The sequence below is a fragment of the Ranitomeya imitator genome, chromosome 2 (assembly GCF_032444005.1).
Source record: "Ranitomeya imitator isolate aRanImi1 chromosome 2, aRanImi1.pri, whole genome shotgun sequence".
NCBI lineage: Eukaryota > Metazoa > Chordata > Amphibia > Anura > Dendrobatidae > Ranitomeya > Ranitomeya imitator.
The window spans coordinates 765,126,541-765,143,797 of NC_091283.1; the positions used below are offsets into that span (position 1 = coordinate 765,126,541).

Genomic DNA, 17,257 nt, shown 5'->3' on the forward strand with positions numbered 1-17,257 from the left:
TCCTTTCCTGCGGCTGCATCTTTACTGTGCGGTGCGGCGCCTTACAGGCAGCCGCGCTGCTATTTCTGCGGCCGCCCTTCTATTCTGCGGGCACTTTTTCTGGCAGGGGGGGACAATCATTTGCCCTGATGTCCGGCAGCTTCCCCTCGGTGGCCACACTTTTACAGGCAGTCACACTGCCTTGTCTGCGGCCGCATCCTTTCACCCTGCGGCGCGGCTACCTGGGGGGGCCGTACCCTTTAGGAGCTTGCTCGCGGCCCGCCGTTCTCTCCAACGGCCGCCGCCTTCTAATATAGACCCCGGCGGCAGCGCTCCCCTTTTTATGCGGCAGCTGCCGTGCCTCTTAGCCGGGCAGCGCCCGCTCCGCTGGCTACCTCCGCTTCTAATCTAGGCCCCGGCTTTTCCGGGGCCTGCTTCCGGCGCCGGCGGCAGCGCTCCCCTTTCTATGCGGCGGCTGCCGCGCCTCTTAGCAGGGCTGCGCCCGCACCGCTGATTGCTTCCGGCGGTCGCCGGCTTATAATTTAGGCCCCGGCGCCGCGCTCCGCCCACTTCCGTTTTAATCGGGCGGGCTTTCTCCCGCCCGACAATCTGTCCGGCGCCATCTCAGCTGACTCCTCCCCTTCCTCTACGCCGCTGCTCGTCATCTGGTTTTTAACTCGTCGCGCTCCGCATCTCATGGTCCCTCTAGCGTCGCCAGGGGTCGTCGCATCCAGCGGTGCATCTGTCTGCAGGACCTGCTCCTCTACAGCCTGGAAGCTACAGGACATCTATTGTGAGTACCTCTTCACATCAGACTGACACTTCCCTCTGCCTCCGTCCCCTAACCCTCTGGCACTCTCTTATTCTAAGGCAGAACCCTCCTGTCCTCCTGCTTCTTCTGCTATTTTGGTCCGTCACATTGTATGTACGCCCTACATATGCAGATTTCCCTCCCTCTGTCAGGAATGCGATGGCTCCGCGGTGCCTATTGCCCTGGACACCCCTGCTGTCCGAGAGAGTGAGTCCCCTATCCCAGGGTGGGTCTTCTCTCTGTCCCAATCCCTGCGTTCTCACCCAAGTGTCTCAGACCCTAGTGTCTGTGCTGGATAGGTTGCCCCTGACGTCTTCTGCTATGGCCAGCAGATCACAGGAGGCTCTGTCCGAGTCTACTAAGATTGGCTGCACCTTCGGAAGATGTGTTGAAGCTGGATTCTAACCAAATCACTAGCAGGGATATGGTTCAGAACCTCATTGCTGCAGTTAACCAGGCCTGTTGCATCAAAGACTCCGCTACGGAACCCGCAGATCAGGCGGTTTCGTTTAGACGGTCCAAACCACCTTCCAAAGTTTTCGCTCCTCACTCTGAGTTTGTGGAGCTGGTGGCCAGAGAAAGAGAGAATCCGGCCAGATGCTTTCAAGGAGGACAGCGCCTCGGCGTGTTATATCCTTTTCCCCGGAGCACCGCTAACTGGACAGCTCCTCCGTGGGCCCGCCAGTCTCCAGACTACACAGTCCGGCCCCTTTTTCCTGGTGCAGCATTTTTGAAGGAATCTAATGGTAGACATTTAGAATCCTTTGCGATGTCAGCCTTCAAAGCGGCTGCGTCCACTCTTTGCCCGGCCTTTGCCTCCTCATGGGTTTCAAGGTCTGTGGCCAAATGAGCAAAGCAACTCCGTCAGGGCACTCTGACTGGGCCAAACCAGATCAGCTAGCGGAGCTTACCAACCGAATTTCTCATGCGAGTGAGTATTTGGTCTCTGCCTCCCTGGATGCCGCGTCTCGTGCAGCTCAGGCATCCGGCAATGTCGTGGCCATCCGCCGGACAGTTTGGCTTAAGGCCTGGCAAGCGGACCTGTTTTTTTCTAAGAGGGCACTTACCACTTGCCCTTTCAGGGATCATGTCTTTTGGTTCCAGACCGGTCCGAATTATTAAGGACACAACCGGGGGGGGACAAGTTCCCTTCTCCCCCAATCCAAACCTCGCCGACCTCTTCCTCTACAGCAGAGGTCGCAAGCGCGCCAGGATAGGAAGAAGTTTTCCTTTAGGTCCACTTCTTCCTGGCTCACATGCTATTCCCAAGGAAGATCCGTCCGGTCTACACCTGGAAGATGTACATCGGCATGATTCTCACTGAAATCCCGGCGCATCTCCCAAGCTAGGCGGTTGCCTTCCTCTCTTCAAAGACGTTTGGCTTATGGCGATGGAGGATGCATGGGTCAGGGAAGCGATATCCTCGGGATACAAAATTGATTTAGCTTCTCAGCCCTGGGATCGTTTCTTTGAATCTCGCCCTCCAAAGACCCGACTTGATTCCGGGTTTCCTTGCAGCCATCACCTCTCTCCTCAGCGCGGAGGTAATTGTTCCCGTTCCAGAAAGAGAAGGATTCACAGGCTTCTACTCGAACCAATCCCGGTTCTTAAGTTACTAAATAAAAGGGTTTGTCTGCGACCTTCGGAATGGAATCCCTTCGTTCAGTAATCACTTCCATTTCGGCATAGGAATTTCTTACTCCATAGATGTTCCGGATGCCTAATTTCATGTCCCTATATCCCCAGGACATCACAGATTCCGGCGCTTTGCGGTACATCAGGAGCATTCCCAGTTGGTCGCCCTGCTTTTCGGTCTCGCAACCGCTCTGTGTCTTCACAAAGATCGCGGCGGCGCTGATAGCCATCTTGAGAGTCAGGGAATGGTACCTTTCCATAACTCGACGACCTCCTCATCAAGGCTCCGTCCTTTTCTTAGGCTCATGAGAGCCCGTCCATCGTCCTCCACACTCTAGCCCATTTCAGGTGTCTTGTCAACAGGAAGAAATCCTGTCTTGTTCCCTCCCAGCGCCTCGTCTTTCTGGGCTTGCTCTTTGACACTCGTCAGACCAAAGTCTTCCTCCCCGAAGATAAGAGATCCATCCTTCGTCGGGACGTACGCTTGCTCCAGGTCCTCGGCTTCTCTCCTTTCGATCGGCCATGAAGGTTCTGGGGAGGATGGTGGCTACATTGGAAGCGATTCCCTTCGCCCAATTTCACTCTCAACCTCTTCAGCAGGCCATTCCGTCACAGTGGGACAGGTCTGTCTTCTCTCTGGATCGCCCGATCCTACTCTCTTCCCGGGTCAAGCGGTCCCTCAACTGGTGGCTGACGTCACCTCTCATCCCCCAGGGCAGGTCCTTCCTTCGAATTCTCTGGCCGGTGGTGATGACGGACGCCAGCCTTCTCGGCTGGGGCGCGGTGTCTCGCCACCTGACTGTTCGGGGTCGTTGGTCGGCGCAGGAGTCTTTATCTACCGATCAACGTCCTCGAGATTCAGGCCATCCTTCTCTTCCTTCGTCCCTGGGCAAGGATTCTCAGGGGTCTTCCTATCCGAATCCAGCGGACAATGCCACGGCGGTGGCATATGTCAACCTTCTAGGGGAGACTCGGAGCTCCTTGGCCGAGGTATCCAAGTTCCTCCTCTGGGCAGAGGCAATGGTTCCGGTGATATCCGCAGTGCATTTTCCCGGCGTGGACAATTGGGCCGCCGGCTTCCTCAGCCACGAGGGTCTCGCGGCAGGGGAATGGCCCTGGCATCCCTAGGTTTTCCATCAGATTTGTCTTCGATGGGGGACAGGTACAGGAATGTTCCTCGGTTCGTCTCCAGGTCTCGCGACCCCCCCCCCCCCTCGCAGGTGGCGTCGATGCTTTGGCCATTCATTGGTTGCAGTCTGTGCTGCCCTATCTATTCCCACTCCTGCCCTTACTTCCCAAGATGTTGGAAAAGTTCAAAGCGGAAGGGGTGCCGGTTTTTTTCTGATTACCCCGGACTGGCCCAGGAGAGCTTGGCTTGCGGAGATCGTCAATTTTCTCGTGGACGCTCCTTGGCGCCTTCCAGACAGGCCCGATCTGCTCTCTCAGGGTACGATTTGCCACCCGAATTCTCGGTCGCTCAGTTTAACGGCGTGGCTGTTCATACCGCAGTTCTAAGAACGTCCGGCCTTTCGGACCGGGTGATTCACACCATGATCCAGGCTAGGAAGCCTTCGCCTTCCAGGATTTACTATCGTAAGGCTTATTTCCGTTGGTGCGAGTCCAACTGCATTTTACATAAGTCCCTTTCCTTGCCTTCCATTTTGGTTTTCCTTCGGGCTGGTCTGGATTCGGGCCTTGCTCTTAGTTCCCTGAAGGGCAGGTTTCTGCGCTCTCCATCCTTTCCAGAAGACTGTATCTTCTCAGCCACAGGTGAAGACCTTCCTTCAAGGAGTGGCCCATGCTGTCCCTCCGTTCAGGGCCCCTGTGGATTCATGGGATATAAATCTGGTACTGGACTTTCTGAGAGTTTCCCCCTTTGAACCTCTCAGGGAGGTTCCCCTGTCCCTTCTATTTTGGAAGGGGGCCTTTCTTGTGGCCATCACTTCTATCCGCTGCGTTTCCGAGTTGGCGGCCCTCTCTCGCCGACCTCCTTCCTTGGCCATCCACCAGGTGGTCCTCAGGTCTCCGCCTTCCTTCCTTACTCGGGTGGTTACCACCTTCCACCTCAACTAGGGCATCGTTCTACTTTCCTTTTGCCCAGCTCCGACTCATCCTCTGGAGCGATCGTTGACCAAGCTGGACCTCGTCAGGGCAGTGAGGATCTACCTGGATAGAACGTCCGCTTTCCGGAAGACGGTTTCTCTTTTCGTCATTCCTGATGGCACGCGCAGAGGCCTGTCGGCTTCCAAGGCGACTATTGCTCGCTGGTTCAGAAAGGCGATTTTGGAGGCCTACCGGGTCAAGAACAGAGTGCCCCTCCGGGGATAAGGGCTCACCCGACCTGTGTAGTCTGTGCCTCCTGGGCGGTGCGCCACAGGGCTTCCGCCCTACGGCTCTGCAAAGCGGCAACTTGGTCTTCCATCCACACGTTCACCAAATTTTACAAGGTCCATACCTACGCTTTGGCGGATGCCAGCCAAGGCAGAAGGATCCTGCAGGCGGCAGTGGTGATTCCTCGGACCTGATGGAAGTATGTTTTTCCCACCCCAGGGACTGCTTTGGGACGTCCCATGGTTCCTGTGTCCCCCAATGAGAGGCGATAGAGAAAACAGGATTTTTAGTTGCTTACCGTAAAATCTGTTTCTCTGAGCCTTCATTGGGGGACACAGCTCCCTCCCAAGTTGAACAGCTCTGTTTATTGTGTTATACTGTTAACATTCGAGTTCTTTGAACACTCTTTGAGTGTTTGAGACTGTTATACTGTAAAGCGCGGCGGACTTTGTTGGCGCGTTATACATAAAGATTATTATTATTATTTTCTTTTACATGTTGCTTCTCCTAGTGCTTTCTCACTAACTGAATATCCTACTTCCTGTCGGTAGGGTGTATACTGCAGAGGAGGAGCTAACTTTTTTTATTTGCATAGTGTCAGCCTCCTAGTGGCAGCAGCATACACCCATGGTTCCTATGTCCCCCAATGAAGGCTCAGAGAAACAGATTTTACGGTAAGCAACTAAAAATCCTGTTTTCTGCCAGAAATCCGCATGCGTTTTTTTCGCGTTTTTTCATGCGTTTTTTACGCGTTTTTTTGTGCTTTTTTTCCCCAAATGCATAGAATAGCGGGAAAAACGCAGAAAATCCGCAAAAATTAACGAACATGCTGCTTTTTTTAACGCATCATGTGCACAAAACATGCAGAATGCATTCTAAATGATAGGATGCATAATGTATGCATTTTTAATGAGTTTTTATAGCGTTTTTACCGCGGAAAAAACGCGAAGAAACCTGAACGTGTGCACATAGCCTAAAAGTGCTTTAGGCTTTGTTCACAGGTAGCAGTCATGCTGCAGATTTTAACTGCTACAGCCTTGTGTTGCTGCAGACTTTTTACTGTTTCCGTTTAAGAAAAAGTGATAGTGCAGGAAAATGGGCACAGGGCAGTTGCAGATAAAAGGTGCAGCATGACCACAGTGTGTGTACGCAGCCGTATAAGAAAACGTGGACCTGTAATTTTCATATTATAGTTTTCTTGTAAGTAATATGGCAGGTTTTTGGTTGACATAAGTTTTTATTTTATTTTTCACCTCTAGATCTGTAGAACAGCAAAGTGACAGTTATATCCCCAATGACATGCTTCCAGTTATTGAGCGTGAGACCGCACATCTGATGGTATCTCACCTGCACTACTTCAATCTTTGGTGCCTCATGTGCTCCTTAGAAGCATTAACAAAAGAGTCAAAAACTGGACGAAAAAATATCTGGATGCTTTCATCAGAAGAACGGTAATGGTTATGAAGGAAATTCTTTCAGATCAATGCTTTAGTTTTCTCATGTCTGACAAAGTTGTAAAGTCTGTCTCCATACACAGATCATCATTTACCTTATTTACTACAACTAAATAGACCAAAAATTTTTGGAGACTTTGAATATACATCTGTACTGTCATCTCTAATCTATGGTTCTGGGATTTAATATCATACCCTCATGTTCTAGCCCAGCCATGGCGTATTACATGTGTCATTGCCATAGAAAAGGTTAAACTGTTCATTATGGGATATACCGTATGTCAAAGGTATCCATGTTGGTGAAGGCATAGCGCAAAGGTGTACTGCTTTTATCCATGATGATGAAGGCATAGAGCAATAGGTGTACTGCCTTTATCCATGATGATGAAGGCATAGAGCAATAGGTGTACTGCCTTTATCCATGATGATGATGAAGACATAGAGCAATAGGTGTACTGCTTTTATCCATGATGATGAAGGCATAGAGCAATAGGTGTACTGCTTTTATCCATGATGATGAATGCATAGAGCAATAAGTGTACTGCTTTTACCCATGATCACCAGGGTATACCGTTTTTTTTTTTTTTTTTATGTTTTCTATGAGTCATTGATTTGTGTTGTGTTTGCTGTCTTTCAGAGAAGTAGATGGACAGTGTGTTGGAAACCTTATACGTATGGGAGGTGTACAGAGTGTGTGTGATGGACAACACCTTCATTGCTTCCAGCGCCGTAGTGGTGATATTCCAGCTACAAACCTGATGACAGGAGACAGAGTTGTAGTTAGTGGAGAGGAAAAGAAATTCCTTGCGCTCTCAACTGGTTACATCAAAGAGGTGAACAGAAATAACATATCCTGCATTTTGGACAGGTACGTTAACTTCTTTATGTATGAGATCTCATGGACAAACATATTAAAACATCTACACATAACACCTACACGTGCTTTGTAGCATGCAATTCTAAATTTATAGGCATTACTGTGGAATTAGTCACATCTTCCCTATACTGGGGAGGCTTTTTATAAGATTTTGGAGTGGGTCTGTGACTATTTTTTTGTCCATTCAACCGGAAGAGCATTTATAAGGTCAGTCACTGATGTTGGTCCAGAGGGCTTGGCTCCCAATCTCCTGTCTAGTTCATCCTTAAGGTGATCGATTGCATAGAGTTCACGGCTCTAAGCGAGACAGTCCAGTTCTTCTACAGCAAACTTGCCCAACCATGATGTAGTTATGGACCTTGCTTTGTGAACTGGGCCAGAGTAATGCTGGATCAGAAGAGTTTTTCCCAAACTGTTCTAAAAAAAGCTGAAAGTTGTCCAAAATGTCTTGGTATGCTTAAGCAAGAAGATTTATTTTCACTGGAAACAAGGGGCCTAGTTATTCTCCATCCTTTTCCAAACTTTACTGTTGGCACCATGCAGTCTGGCAGGTGATGTTCTCCTGGCATTCACCAAACCGCAGACTCTTCCACCAGAGGCCTGATTGAGAAGTCCAGTTCATCACTCCACAGAATGTTTCCAATGCTCCAGAATCCAGTGGCGGCTTTACACTACTCCATCCAACGCTTGGCATTGTGCTTTGTGATGTATGGCAGCTGCTCAGCCATGGAAACCACTGCCATGAAGCTCCTGGGGCACAGTTTTACTGCTGATGTTAACCCCAGAGGCGGTCTGGAGCTCTACAGTTATGGATTCAGCAGAGTTTTGATGACTTTCATGCACTATCCTTTTTGGCACTCAGTGACCCCGCTCTGTGTGTTTTTTTTTTTTTGTTTTTTTTTTTGTGGTTACACTTTGCGGCCGAGTTCCTGCAGTCCCATCCACTTCTCATTAATACCATTAACTGTTGATGGTGGAATATTCAGAAGTGTAGAAATGTCATGAAAGGACTAGTTACACCGGTGACCTCTTATTACAGGACCACATTTGTACCACTGAGCTCTTTAGAAGGATCAATTCTTTCACTAATCTGAGTAAAGGCAGATGGCACGGCGAGGGCTGGATGTTATGCCGTTGTGGTAGCAGGACTGAATGAAAATCCTGAATTTAATGATTAAGTGTGTCCCAATACTTTGGTACATATAGTATATGCCAAATACTTTATAACCCCAAAACCTAAGTCTCTTCTTGCTTTCATTGCAGAAGTTTAGCAAAGATACCTCAAGATACTCTATTCAGACTGGATCATGAGGAGGGAGGTGGTGGCATGGAATCCCACCTGGGAAACCTGTCCAAGCTGATGGAAAGTTCTCCAGCCAGGTTTGTTGCTGCGTCATAAACATTTGTCTCCTTTCCCACAAAAGGACATAACTATGTCCAGCTTTCAAGTAGTTTACTGCAGTCGGGTGTATAGTTACTTCCCAGAAAAACCCGTCGGCACCAATGAAGAATTTTTATTTTTTTTTAAGAAGTTGTCAACTACTTGGATAACTTCTTCTCGTACCCCTTGCTTGGCGCCCAGAAAATAATAAACCTTAAACTCCCCTCCCGTGTCGCCGCTAGATCTCCTGGGGCAACTGTGCTGCTGTTGGGACGCCGGCTCCCAATCAGCGCGGCGTCACTGTCCCCGTCTCCTATTGAAATGAACAGGAAGAGGAAGTCAGAGATCAGCTGCAGCTCGGACTTCATCTTCATGTTCGATTAGTCATAAGGCGGCGACAGTGACACCGGCACTGATTGGATGCTGGGATCACATTTCACAACAACCGCACGAGAGCCTCGGTACCACGAGTGCCAAGACCGCGGGAACGGCACGGGAGGTGAGTATGAGCTTTATTATTTTATAGGGGCCAAACATTTTGATCAACAAGGGGTTGTCCTAGTAGTGGAAAACCCCTTTAAGTTATTTTGCAAAAGTAGTAGAAAAATAAACACATAAATTGGGCATCATTGCAAACATATATTTACATGCAGAATAAAGTGAACATGTAAATTATACTACACCGTGAACTCTATATTATAATCACCACTCTCCGTCTTCTGTTCTTGGAGCTGCTCTGGTAGTCTTCTGCAGTTTGTGACCTGCTGGATCGCTTCAGTGTTTGTCTGAGGGCCAAAACGAGGATCTCATAGACTTACATTGGGAGCTTGTCCGTTATCTCTGCTTTCCAGTCAGTCAGAACCTGCAGCCACAAGATGGCGCCGCAGGACCAGAACGGCGCCAGGGACAGCTGAAGATGGCGGCTGGTAAGTGTAATACTAGGGTCAGGGACGTTAGATTAGTAGTACCACTCCACCACTGAAATGAAAAACCTCCTGGATTTGGTGCTTTAAGAAGCCAAAATAAACAACCAAAAAACAGGCTTTCTCCCCATAAAGATTTAATAATAGTTTAATATGTTATATGTAAATAAAAATGGAGCCATTTCCAAATTCAACTCATTCTGGAAAAAGGAAAGTCCTCATTTCTCCTTCGCCTCATTGGGGGACACAGACCGTGGGTGTATGCTGCTGCCACTAGGAGGCTGACACTAAGTGATACAAAGAAAGTGATCTCCTCCCCTGCAGTATACACCCTCCTGCTGGCTCTCAGCTAACCGGTTCTTGCTTAGTGTCCGTAGGAGGCACACGGACGGGTCTGCTATTCGGACCCAAAGCTCTTTATTGTTCTATTTTTACCTTTTACATTTTTGATTTTATTTTTGCCACGGACGAATGGAGCGATGAATCCTTTCAAGGTTCTGATCTCCCCGAACCATCAACAGACCTCTCCGTATCCTCTCCTGCGACGTGGGATGCCATGGCTGGGCTGATTCTTAGGGGCGACGGGCCCCTTCAAGGGCACCGATCTCCCCGCACCCTGAACAGACGAGCACATGGAGTGTCGCCTCCACGTATCCTCTTCTGCAGCCAGGCCTATAGCCGGACAACTGGCCCTGGCTCTGTCCACCCGGTGAACTCCGTGGTTGTACAGAGGCCCCTCTCTATGGCGTCCGAGCAGCCCCCACTGTCCCGCCACTGTGAAAGCGGATGGCACATGGAGGCGGACGGTTCCTCTCCACCTCCCTAACAAAAGCATGGTCGATTTAAGGTTTATCCCTCTATCCCTGCAGCAGAACAATAGAGTGCGCACGCTTTCCTCGGGGCTGAAACCCAGTCATTGAGGCGGCTCCATGCCGGGACGTGCACCGATGGTGATTGGATCCAGTTAACGATTCACTGGACAGAAGCCTCTACGTGCGATGCCATGCCTGGTCTGATTTTGAAGGGCGACGGGTCCTTTCTTTAAAGGGCACCGATCTCCCCACACCATCAACAGACGAGCACATGGAGTGTCGCCTCCATGTATCCTCTTCTACATCCAGGCCTAACGCCAGACAAACCTGCCCTGTCCACCCGGGGACCTGAACTCTGTGGATGTTCAGAGGCACCCTTTTTGGCGTCCGAGCACCCCCCCACCCTCCCCCCTTTGCATCATCACTATTTAGCAGATGATGCAAGAAGGCGGACGATCCCTCTCCACTTCCCTGTTAAGAGGATGGTGGATCGAGGGTCCCTAATTTTCTCCTCTGCACGAAGATGGCAAGAGACGGCTTTTTCCTGAGCTGCTCGATGCAGCCCCGAATTCTGCCACTTGGCAGACTAACCGGGTGGAATCTCTTGTGGTATACCTACCAGTATCCCTTCCCGATGTATCATCAATTAAAAATACAATGGACTGTCAGATAGCAAATCTGGTTTGTTCCGTCTTATGGCTTCGGGTTCCGTGCTCTACCCTTCCTTAGCAGCCGCATGGATTGCTTGAGCAATGGTCTCCTGGTCGGAGACCTTAAAGGGAACCTGTCACCTGAATTTGGCGGGACTGGTTTTGGGTCATATGGGCGGAGTTTATGGGTGTTTGATTCACCCTTTCCTTACCCGCTGGCTGCATACTGGCTGCAATATTGGATTGAAGTTCATTCTCTGTCCTCCATAGTACACGCCTGCACAAGGCAAGATTGCTTTGCACAGGCGTGTACTATGGAGGACAGAGAATGAACTTCAATCCAATATTGCAGCCAGCATGCAGCCAGCGGGTAAGGAAAGGGTGAATCAAACACCCGAAAACTCCGCCCATATGACCCAAAACCAGTCCCGCCAAATTCAGGTGACAGAGTCCCTTTAACTACTTTCACACCAGTAACCTTTTCCCGAAGACAGTACAGCTGGCCAATCAAATCTTCTGAGTGGGAGACTAACAAGAGATCGTATGTTTCCTACAGACCCAACCAGCAGTGGAAGGGTTGTCCAGGACAGTCTAGATCTAAAGGCTCTTGGTTCCAAAAAGGGGGAATGAAAAGTAAGACCGATCCTGGACCTCAAACTTCTGACAACCTTTGACAAGGTCCTCCTTCTTCGGATGGAGTTCCTCCGCTTAGCCATTAATTCAACAGATAAAGGTGGAGTTTCTGGCATCCATAGACATTTGGAATTCTTATCCTCATATTCCTATTTTTCCCTCTTCAAAAATTCCTTCGCTTTTCCATTTGCGAACAGCATTTCACAGTCACGATCTTGCCCATCCGCCTTGCTACCGCACCCAGTGTTCGCAAGGGTCATGGCGGTTGTCATTTTCCTCTTGCACCCTAGAAGCGTGGTCGTCCTGCCCTATTTGGTCGACTTTCTAGCCGCTCTTCCAGGACTACGCTGAGTCGTCTATATCACTTGCGATACCCTCTCACCTGGGCTGGCAGCTAAACTTAGACAAGTTTTTCCTCATTTCCAGCCCAGCAGATATCCTTTTTGAGGATGATCCTGCACACTTCCAGAAGGATGGTAATTCTCCCTCGAGACAAAGTTGTGGCCCTTCAACAGGGAGCTCGCTCACTTGATCACTCATCCCCTCATTTCATTCGATTTGCTAGGAGGGTTGTGAGGAAAAATGGTGACGACAATGGAAGCAGTTTCCTTCGCTTCGCTCCGCTCGTTTTCAGCAAGTCAATCAGGCTTTCAGAGGGGGTAGTCTCTGAGCTTCTTCCTCATCCAGGGCCTTTCTCCCGGTTCAATGTTTATTAGTGACTACCAATGCCAGTCTTCTTCTCCCGATCATTGCTCTGGGGATCTGAACGGTACGGCTAATCCTACAGCAGGTCCACTGCCTTCTGGCGGGTCACCCCATCCGATTTCAATTTGGCAATGCCACGGCTGTGCCATACGTCAATGATCTAGCAGGTACCCACAGTCAGGCGCCATGGCACCTCACATTCTCTATGGGCCGAGATCTATCATTCATATCCCTGGAGTAGAACTTTGGGTGGCAGACATATTCAGCCGCCAGGGTTTCTCATCAAGAGAGTGGGAACTTCACCCGGAAGTCTTCCATCAGATCTGCCTTCACTGGAGCACTCAAGATGTAGGTCGGATGACGTCCAGACTGAATGCCAATGTACTCGAGTTCATGGCTCGGGCTCGAGATCCAAGAGCCATCGCAGTACATGCTCTGGTTCTTCCATGGTACCAATTTCCATAACCCCTCTTCCACTATTTCCGAGATCTTTTTGGAAGCAGGAAGGGCCCCAGTGATCCTGGGAGATCCGCACTGACCATGTCAGGATTTTTCTTCTGCGGAACTAGTATTTTTCTGTCTTATTGCAACAAAACTGCAAATATGGACTGCCTCGCAGGGAGTCTTCACATGTGTTTCTTCCCTATTCCATACCGTTAGATCTTTGGGACCTTAATGGTCCTGGGGGTCTCACAGTAGACTCCTTTTTGATCCGGACAGAATTTACTATCAGGGAAGGTTGCCCCCTTTTTTCTCTGCGATCTTGTCGTCCTGATGTCTTCAGAGCTTGCTGCTCTGTTCTTTCAGACTTTGTTTTCCTTATTACCATCAAGGCAAGGTTGTCCTCAGGCCATCCCCTTCCCTTGTTACCAAGGTGGTATTGTATTCCCACTGTTACAGGTGCATCATCCTTCCCTCATCTCTTTCGGCTCTAGTCCAAAAAACGGAATGGGTTCCCCATAATCTGGACGAAGTGAGTGTTCCGAGTAGGTACGTATCGAGGACTGCGTCCTTCCGAAGGTTGGACACTTTACTTGGGCTTACTGACAGTAAAAAGAAGGCTTCCTTACGGTTACAGGAAGGGTTTAGCCATTTCATTGGTTATGTTAGCCTGGTGGATTCGTTTCACCATCCAGGAGTCTTTCCGTGCCAGATGTCAGCCTATCTCCCTGTTTATCGAGGGCTCTAGGCACCAGACGTCGGCAAGCATGCCTGCAAGCTTGCTTATTCATCCAGTCCGCATGCATTCTTGAAGCACTATAATTCCAACTCTTCCACAGATGTGAGTCTGGGCAGGCAGACTCTGCAGGCCGCTTTGGCGCACTTGTAAGTAGCGGTTACACAGGGCCTGATCTGATGTTGTCCCCACCCAGGGACCGCTTTGGGACGTCCCACGGTCTGTGTCCCCCAATGAGGCGAAGGAGAAATAGGGATTTTTGTGTACTCACTGTAAAATCCTTTTCTCAGAGCCATTCATTGGGGGACACAGCTCCCACCCTGTTATTAGCTTGTGCTTGTTTTATAATTTGTCATGCTATACTCTCATATATAATATGACGTGCTATACACTCATATGTTATTGATCTCCTACTGCTTTTGCACCGAACTGGTTAGCTGAGAGCCAGCAGGAGGGTGTATACTGCAGGGGAGGAGATCACTTTCTTTGTATCACTTAGTGTCAGCCTCCTAGTGGCAGCAACATACACCCACGGTCTGTGTCCTCGAATGAATGGCTCGGAGAAAAGGATTTTACGGTGAGTACACAAAAATCCCTATTTTTGTCACCAAAAAAAAAAACAAGTTGTGGCTCCTGGAGTGTGGCAATAAAAAAAAAAAAGTGGGGGGGGGCGAGTGTAATAAAGACCAAAAATGACTGGTGGATAGGGGGTTAATGTCATCACTGATGACAACGCCTGACACTGGTACTCTGGTACTAGAAATGGGGGATAGCCGTTACATAGTTCAGCAGTAATAACACTTGTATTTGTTATAAGATACTCTGACAAGTTTAGTAAATGTGAAATTCTGTCATATACACCTCAAATATTCTACCAATAGTTACACCATCGTGCCTGAGAAACTTCTGTCACGCAGACAGCAATGACGACACCGAGTGGGTTGATTTTGTCTTTTGTGGCTTGTTATTATTGGACTGGTTCTTCAGTTCTTGGTGTAATATTGCACTTAATATTCTGTGTAATGCACTCTATTTAGCTCCCACCTTCACATTGTCTGCTCTTCTCCTTAGTGCAAAGCTTCGAGATTTAATTATCGATTTTAAAAAACCGAGCTTCATCCAATATTTAAGCAGTGTTCTGCCCCATGAAGCAAAGGACACCGTGGCAAATATCCTGAAGGGTAAGAGTATTGCCTAAAGTTAGAAATTAAATGAAAACGACCCCTGGTATTTTTGCTTTTTTTTTTATTTTAAATTACTGATTAATTTCTCTTTTCCATTTTGTGGATAAGTGGCCATAGACTGGTAAGGTACTGCACAGACATGCTGATATTGTAGTTCCTTAAAGGGGTTGTCCACTAATAGGATAGCCCCTTCACAATAAGCATGTTTGCCCCCCCCAAAAAAAAATATCAGCACTTATACTTCCCTACGGTGTCGGCACTGGTTCTCCCAGGGATTGCGTCACATTATGTCACGCAATCATTGCCGCCAATCATCACTGCCTTCTCTTTCCACATTCAGACATATTGGACCTCAAGAGGAAGTGAGCGGCCCGCCCCAGCTCTGGCTTCCTCTTGATGTCTGATACGTCTGAAGGTGGGAAGAGTGACGCCAATGCCGATTGGCTGCAGGAATTGCGTGACATCGGGAGAGTGAGCGCCAACCTCACCGGAGGTCTGTAAGAGTGTTGTTGTTTTACTGGGGCAAGCATGCTGATTGAGAAGGGGCTGTCCGAGTAGTGGACAACGCCTGTAATTACTTCTGAAATAGTAATAGTTGCTCACATACAAGGCAGTGAGCTGCGTGTTTATCATAGAAGATTGTGACTTATGTATGTGTAATAGTAAATTATTACTTTAGGTGACGGTGAGACTTTTTTTTTGTTTTGTTTTTTACATTAATATTACAGTCCAATCTTGAGGGTTTTTTTTAATTCTTCTTCTAGGCCTCAATAAACCTCAGAAGCAAGCTATGAAACGTGTTCTCCTGTCTGAGGATTATACACTAATTGTGGGCATGCCTGGAACAGGGAAGACCACGACCATCTGTACTTTAGTAAGATTCTTAATCATTGTGTTGGAATTTACCATTGATTTTCTGATTTATGGTAACTTTAGCTACAGAGATGATGTGTATGGGTATGTATTTATATTTTATTACATTTCTTTTAAGTTTAGGTTAAGGCTGCAGCCATCATTCCTTACTCTAACCAGCTTCTGATTACTCAGATCACCATATGCTGGGGGCCGATTTACCACTCGCTGTATAGATTGAATAGTTAGAGATACTGAACTTTTTTATTATCCCTGTAAAGTTATGCATCTTTGTATTTAACTTCTATACCTATTTTGCTTCCGTCTATCTTTAAAGGGAACCTGTCACCCCCAAAATCGAGGGTGAGCTAAGCCCACCGGCGTCAGGGGCTTATCTACAGCATTCTGGAATGCTGTAGATAAGCCCCCGATGTGTCCTAAAAGATGAGAAAAAGAGGTTAGATTATACTCACCCAGGGGCGTTCCCGCTGCTGTGGGCGTCCCGGTCCGGGCCCTAGCTCACCGTTGATTTTGGGGGTGACAGGTTCCCTTTAAGACCATGGTAAAAGTGCTGGCTTTACTGCCAAGGTCACACTTTCTAAAGGTACCGTCACACTAAGCGACGCTGCAGCGATACCGACAACGATGTCGATCGCTGCAGCGTCGCTGTTTGGTCGCTGGAGAGCTGTCACACAGACAGCTCTCCAGCGACCAACGATCCTGAAGTCCCCGGGTAACCAGGGAAAACATCGGGTTACTAAGTGCAGAGCCGCGCTTAGTAACCCGATGTTTACCCTGGTTACCAGCGTAAAAATAAAAAAAACAAACACTACATACGGTACTTACCTACCGCTGTCTGTCCCCGGCGCTGTGCTTCTCTGCACTCCTCTGCACTGACTGTGAGCACAGCGGCCGGAAAGCAGAGCGGTGACCGGCTGATGGTCATTCTCTGCAGCTTATCGTCCTGTGTGAACAGCAACTGCACTGCCAAGACCAATGGCAGCCTGTGTGCACTGAGCCATTGATTACAGACCGTTCAATGCACATCTAAAGCCGCAATGGCCTGTTACCAAGCTGTTAAACGACTGACAAATGTGTTGGCGGTCGGCAGTTGTTTACCGCTGCACATCAGACAGACCGTGTAAGTGGACTTTTGAATTCCCACAATGAGTTTTTGGAGTTCTTGATGGTGTATTTTTGCTGGGCAAAAAAAAAACCACAGCATCTTACAATTCCAGCAAAGTGGATGGGATTTCTGATTTATCCCTACTGTGCTGCTTCTTGTTTTTTATAAATAAATGCCGCATTAATTGACCTGCGGTGTTTGAAATCCCCAACATGTCAATTTCTTTTGTGAATACACCGAGTGTAAGCTGTGGATTTCATCTATAGAATTTCAATAGATGTGGGAAATTTGTAATTAAAAACTCATGTAATCCGCACACGATTGTAGCAATAAAGTTTTGTGAAAGCCAATTACCAGGAAGCATCAAAAACAAAGCAGCTTTATTTAAAACATGACATCCCAAAAAGAGACAAAAGCTGCAGCGTCAAAAATGAGATAAATACATGTTAAAAATGCAACATAACCTAGTTTATCTAATAGGGGCAGAAATGCCACAGAAAATATGCAACATCAAAACTCGCCAAATACTCAACGTGGGAATGTAGCCCAACACAGCATGAACTAGGCAGATAGACCAGCACTTTCAGCATTGTCTTATAGATAGTTAGCAAACTTTATATAGCGCTAACATATTCCGCAGCGCTTTACAGGTTGCACACATTATCATCACTGTCCCCGTTGGGGCTCACAATCTAAATTCCCTATTAGTATGTCTTTGGAATGTGGG

The 17,257-nt window shown here is 48.3% G+C and overlaps 1 protein-coding gene across 1 annotated transcript in view; it reads left to right on the plus strand.

Annotated features, from left to right (window-relative positions):
* DNA2 (DNA replication helicase/nuclease 2) overlaps nucleotides 1-17,257 on the plus strand; it is a 69,572-nt gene that overhangs the window by 22,872 nt on the left and 29,443 nt on the right. The window contains exons 9-13 of the mRNA XM_069753438.1: nucleotides 6,016-6,207; nucleotides 6,848-7,078; nucleotides 8,351-8,467; nucleotides 14,440-14,549; nucleotides 15,317-15,426. Coding sequence (XP_069609539.1) covers nucleotides 6,016-6,207; nucleotides 6,848-7,078; nucleotides 8,351-8,467; nucleotides 14,440-14,549; nucleotides 15,317-15,426 — 760 coding nt within the window. The remainder of the gene's footprint in view (nucleotides 1-6,015; nucleotides 6,208-6,847; nucleotides 7,079-8,350; nucleotides 8,468-14,439; nucleotides 14,550-15,316; nucleotides 15,427-17,257) is intronic.